Genomic DNA, 5,924 nt, shown 5'->3' with positions numbered 1-5,924 from the left:
GATATGTGCCAGAAAATAGGTTTAGATTTAGGCTGTCTATACTGAGACATTGCACCTTTATTTCATGCTGGGCAAAGAGGAACTGCCTCCTTCTGAACTCCTTGAATGGAAATGTCAAGAAAAGCTTCCATATAGCAAGCAAAAGCAGAAAGGAATCCACTCAAGAGGAGTATGTGAATTCAATACCACAGCCCAGCCCCAGCCTACAGCTTGGGGAGAGAGCATCAATTGCTTTGTAGAAGCTTTTCAGCTGCATCTTCTGTAGGTATGTGATGGCACAGCTCAGTGTGTATCCTTCTGTCCTTAAACATCATAGAAAACTAAGACTCTTTTTCAAAGATAACTGATGGGATATATGTAAAACAAGATAATGTTTCACCATGTATGCAGTACAGTGTACTGCATTTGTACCCCAAAGCTATTTTAATAAAAAGAAGCACCTGCAGCAAGTTCAGAAAAGTTTTTATGGTAGTAGTGAAAATGCCATCCCACTTCCTACAGCTCCGTGCCCTTTGAATTTTCTAAATTCCCAGCACTGGCGTGAGCTCAACAGTCAGTTCTATTAATGAAAAGAGACACTGAACAAACATCTGGAAGCAGAGGACCATCAGTGACATCCGCTGACCAGCAGCCTCCTGCTGCCCAACATCTAGCAAATGGAATCTGCCCTTCCAGTTGTTTCACTCTGGTCTCACTCTTCTATCTGAGAGTATATTTCACAAAACAAATTTATGAAAGTAATATGTATAAATTAAATGCTTTACAATCCAGACTTCCCTTCTGTAACTGCCTGCAAAGTTCAAGTCAAATCTGTTAGGACATGAAGCCAGCATTGCATTGGTTGGAGCTGAAATTCTACTTCTCAGCAGCCTCTTGCGAGCTCTTCCCAAGCCTTTCATCCCCTTTTCTCTAGGAAGACCATTCATGGTGATTGGGATTTTATCTGTCTTAATATTAGCACAACCTGTAACCCAAACACCATTTTAATCTCATGCACACACCATGTTCTCCTTCCCTTAGTAACACTTCTAGCTGCAGCCCATGGAGAACCCCTGCAGGAGCACCCCAGGCCAGAGTTGCAGCCTGTTGGGAGCAGCCCATGGCGGGGCAGGAGGGCTAGGGGTGCTGCTGCTTGTGGGGACCTGTGTGGAGCAGTGCCTGAAGGGTGAGCCCCACAACACAGAGCCATGCTGGAACAGTGCTTGGAGAGCTGCCTGAACAGATCCTGCCTATCTTCCCACAGGCCGCATCTGTTCAGGAAGGGCAGTGCTCTGTGGGAGGGACACCACACAGAACAGGGTGTAGAGTGACCATGAAGTGAAGAGAGATGCTAAGTCTTCAGGTATGAGAGATTTTGCACTGAATAAAAGAATTTTCAAGGTAATACATGTAGCTAGAATCTTAGACATGAGGTTTTTATCTTTGTTACATTTTTTATTTGTTGAATTATCACACAGAAAATCACCAGAGCTATATACAACAAATGCACACGTATGCATTTACATGATTTTGAATCATACTCTTGCTCAAGTTATTATTCAGTGATGATAAGTAAACACATCTTTATAACACCAGGCATTGGCATTTAAGAATGTCACAGTGCACTGTAAACAAGGATGGATTACACCAGCACAAGCAATACTCATTTCAAATCATACAATATCAACATCATTCCTCAAAACTTTTTTTTTTTCTTTCAGACCTATAGTTATTGTCCCTTTGCAGAAAGATATGGCTACTGATTCACAATCCCGTCTCCTCAGCCATGAGCATTAAAAGAATCGAAGTCAAACATCCAGCTGCATATTGCATTCCTTTATTCCTGCCACAGAAATGGAATATTATGCATAACAGTAAATCAATTTGCCCTCATTGCAGAAGAACTGCAGAAAACTGGTAGGAGCTTCAGCACACCGCAATCACAAAGCAGTGGGGCTCTTTGATATGATCAACTCCTCATCCTGTCTACCTGGCCACCTCACATATTGTTACAAGGTGGTGAAGTTCTCACAATGAACAGAAATTTCACTGAGGGTCTACTGGAATGTCCTTTCCAGTAGGATCTACTGCTTAAAATTATCTGCATTTATTAGAAATATCCCTATATTCAGAGTAAGTAAAATGCTGACTAACTCACTCAAAAATTCTGGCTAAATTAAGTCATACGTATGTACTTGGTGCTAGTAAATCCCTTCCTATGGAAACCGTGAGTGGTAGCAAAATACAAAGAAATAAAAGTTCTGCAACCAATCTAGTTACAACAAAAAGGTTTGGAATGTGACTATAGGCATTTCTGTTCAGTTTGCTGGCTTCTAGAATGTGGAGTGTGAATTTCAGCCAGAACGATGCAATAAGACAAGGAAACAACACACCAAGAAATGTTCACAAGTTGATCAGCTTCGAAACAGCACAGAACTGGAATCCAGTACCAGATGAAGAGAAGGATGTCCCAAGTAAAGACCTTTTGTCAGTTCAGAAGATACATAATTAGACGTCAGAAAAACCTCTCTGCACATATATAAATTATAGAATCATATAATATTCCAAATTGGAAGGGATCCACAAGGATCATTGAGTCCAACTTTTGACTCTGTGCGAGACTGTCCCAGAAAAATGAAACTGTACTTCTGAGGCCATTGTCTGAACACTTCTTGAACTTTGGCAGGCTTGGTACCATGAGCACTGCTCTGAGGAGCCTCAGCCCAGGTATAAGCTTCTGCAATTCGTAATGAGCAGGTGGAGGGTAGAACCAGGCAAAGATTTATGAGATCTGACGTCTAAGCCCAGCTATTCCTGGAACCTGTTTCTTCATTTCTTCATTAGCTTTCTTTGCCGTGCTTTGCTCAAAATGTCATCCATTTATCTAAGTATTATCCATAGAGTGACCTGTCTACCACAAAAATACAGTGGAGGCCTACACTTAAATAAGACTTCCAGGTATAAATACTTAGTAACAACAGAATAAATGTAAGTAGAATGAGCCTGGACTTAGCCTGATTCATTTCCTTTGTGCTCTTGAGATATTTCAGAGATGTAGGACAGACAAGACACAATATTTTTCTTAGAAACAAGGAGAGTAAACTCCTTCTCTGTAAACTTCACTTTTCTGATAATTCAGAGAGTGCGCTTTAGAAGAGGATGAATGTTCAAAGAAGTAAGTAAGATTTCAGTTTTCTGTGGGATGGTGTTACTCTTTTATCTTAATTATTTTCCTGAAAGGAACTGTAAGTCCCGGTTGCTCCCCTTGAGGTAGAGAGAAGCCCCAAAAGACTGTCTATTACAGACACAGTGAGACTGTATTGGGTTGCTTGGTGAACAGAGTCCTTCAGAAATAATGTTGTAAAAATTGTATCATATAGTAAAAGAAGATGCATTGTCAGTCAGAATTTCACTTGTTTGTCGTGAATGATAAATGTCAGAATTTGTCTTTGAACTACGTTTATTGTATTTCTTGTACCTCATGCACCAAAGGTCCTTCATGATCTTCACAAAATAACTTCTAAACTTCACTCCAATAAACGCATAGAGTACAGGGTTCAAGCAACAGTGTAAAAATGCTATGGTCTCAGTGATATATTTTGCATAGGCCATTCCCTTTTCAAAGTCACAAGATTTCTCTTTCCTGCCCATATGTGCAACTGCCACAAGAAGAACAGTGTTATAGGGCACCTGGCAAACTAGGAAAACAGCTACAATTAATACAATCACATTGATTGCTTTGTTTCTTTTGGAATTCTGGGCTTGTTGTAAGGATTTGACAATGAATGCATAACAAAAAATCATGAATATGAAAGGTATAAAAAATCCAAATCCCACTTGTAGACACAGCAGCAGTGATTTCAGGACAGTGCTGTCAGACATTTTGTCAAATCTGTGATCGCAAATCTCTTTGGTTTCATTAATGGAGATGTTATAACTTGCACTGTATAGAAAAGAGGAACTGGAGATTAAGATAGCTGATGCCCACACAGCCAAACAAATCAATTTACTGTATGCAAGCGTTCTTGCCCTGAGTTTAAATGACTTTGTTGCCTGCACAATTGCGATGTAGCGGTCCACACTGATAAAGGCCAAAAGCAGCATGCCACAGCTGAAGTTGACTGCATAGATACCTCTGGCCATTTTGCAAATGAAATTACCAAAAATCCATTTGTCAGCAGCATAATTCACTGCCCACAGCGGGAGAGTCAGCACAAAGAGTATGTCCGCTATGGCCATGTTGAAGAGGTACACATCCGTCATGGACTTGGTTCGTTCATATAACGCGAAGGTCATCACTACGAAGATGTTACCAACCAGGCCGACGATACAAATCAGAGAGTATGCAACTGGCAGAAACGCTTTTGTGAAGCTCCTGACTTCCAACTTGGAACAAGGTGCTGTAATTAGAGAAGCGTAGTCTGCATCAAAATATTCTGTTGTACCGAAATCTGTCTGTGAAAAAAAAAAAAGGAAAAGATCAAGAGTCAACTCATAGGTGTCAATCCTTTCTATATGTGGTTCGTTGTTTAAGTACTTACAGTATTCATTTTGTTAGTGAGCTTCTGAGAAGGAAATATATGTGGAGAAGATTTTCAAAATGCTCTCCCAAGATTTCTGAAAAGGAAATAAAAGTTGGATTGGGAAAACAGCACAAGAAATGTGAAGAAGCAGAAAAACATTTGGAAATGGAACTTGGGTTGTAAGAAGAACCAGATTACATCAGCTGTATCAACAAGACACAGTATCTCAACAAAACACGTATCTCTGCGGCATGGCGTGCAGTTATGGAAGGTGGGTGGTTTGTATCAGTATCATTAAGAGCACCATCTTATATTCTTAGAGCTTATAAGTGATGGATGAGAGTATGTGTCCTATAGTTCACACTGACTTCACTCCACAGGAAATCTGAATAAATCAAATCTCACGTTCAAAAATGCAGTGTGACAGTTTAAATCAGTGTACTGAGATAGATACAGAAGAGTAAGCAGCATAATCTAGCATCTTACTATGCTCCATAACAATATACACTGTTTTAACCTCTTTTTTATGTATGTGTGTGATGAAAAAATGTTACTGACTCTCTTTTACTGAGGAGAAACTCAAGCATGGAGTCTTTACAGTAAGTACAGTAAGTACCTGTTCCCACCTCCCCCCCCTCCCCAACATCACTTTTAAGAGTGCTTATCATTGTGCAGGATTTCAGTTATGTAAAGTCAAATCCATTGACTGTGATTGCAGTGAGACTCAGACTTTTGCAAATCAGACCACAGGGTCTAAAGTTTTGACTTCAGATGGATAAAATAGGGAACATGCCACTGGTAGGAGCATGCCATTGGAAGCCACAAGCACAAAGCTAGATGTTACTGACTTGCTTAACCCCACACAGGAGCCCACAGGCAGGAGATCTAGATCTGCAAACACAGTCCGGATATTGCAAGGAATTGGGAGAGGGAAAGGACAGGACAGTCTTCACTCTCCAAAGGCATAGCAAGAATCAGTGTCCTCAAGCAGAGAGTCTGGCTCATATTGGACGTCTTCAGATGGGTAAAAGAGCATTTGAAGCGTGTGGTTTAAGCATCGCAGCTTCTTTGGCTTTCCTGTCTTTTAAACAAATCTTTAACCACTGCTCCAACTTCCTCTGTGAGTTTTCAAAGCTGATTTTTAGAAGCTGCGGGGATATGACAGCCTAAAAGCCCTTGAACAGCTTCTGAAGCAAGCTTTAGTAACTTGAAATGTTTTCTCTGAAGTACAGAGGTGTATAAGGCAAGCCGTCAAGTCATAAAGAACACCTGGGACTGTTTCCTCTGAGCTACCCTTGGTTTGTTTCCTCTGAGCTACCCTTGTCTGCAGCTGCTGCTTCTCCCTCCTCTGCCCCAGCCAGCCACACACCCATTTGTGGTGTCTCTGTTACACTTTGCACTGCCTGTACTAAACAGCTACCT

At 40.9% G+C, this 5,924-nt stretch overlaps 1 protein-coding gene across 1 annotated transcript; it reads right to left on the bottom strand.

The window, feature by feature from the left end:
- Positions 1 to 3,351: 3,351 nt before the first annotated feature.
- CCR6 (C-C motif chemokine receptor 6) lies at positions 3,352 to 4,559 on the bottom strand. Its single transcript, XM_042894765.1, has 2 exons — positions 4,521 to 4,559; positions 3,352 to 4,434 (listed from the first exon to the last, which is right to left on the bottom strand). Exons 1-2 carry the CDS (start codon positions 4,527 to 4,529, stop codon positions 3,352 to 3,354), a joined length of 1,092 nt encoding a protein of 363 aa, XP_042750699.1. The 5' UTR covers positions 4,530 to 4,559.
- Positions 4,560 to 5,924: the final 1,365 nt, after the last annotated feature.

Source organism: Lagopus leucura, unplaced genomic scaffold, assembly GCF_019238085.1.
Source record: "Lagopus leucura isolate 7727_CA_CO unplaced genomic scaffold, USGS_WTPT01 Super-Scaffold_73, whole genome shotgun sequence".
NCBI lineage: Eukaryota > Metazoa > Chordata > Aves > Galliformes > Phasianidae > Lagopus > Lagopus leucura.
The sequence above is the reverse complement of the archived record's forward strand: the minus strand, read 5'-3'. Positions and strand labels throughout refer to the sequence as shown.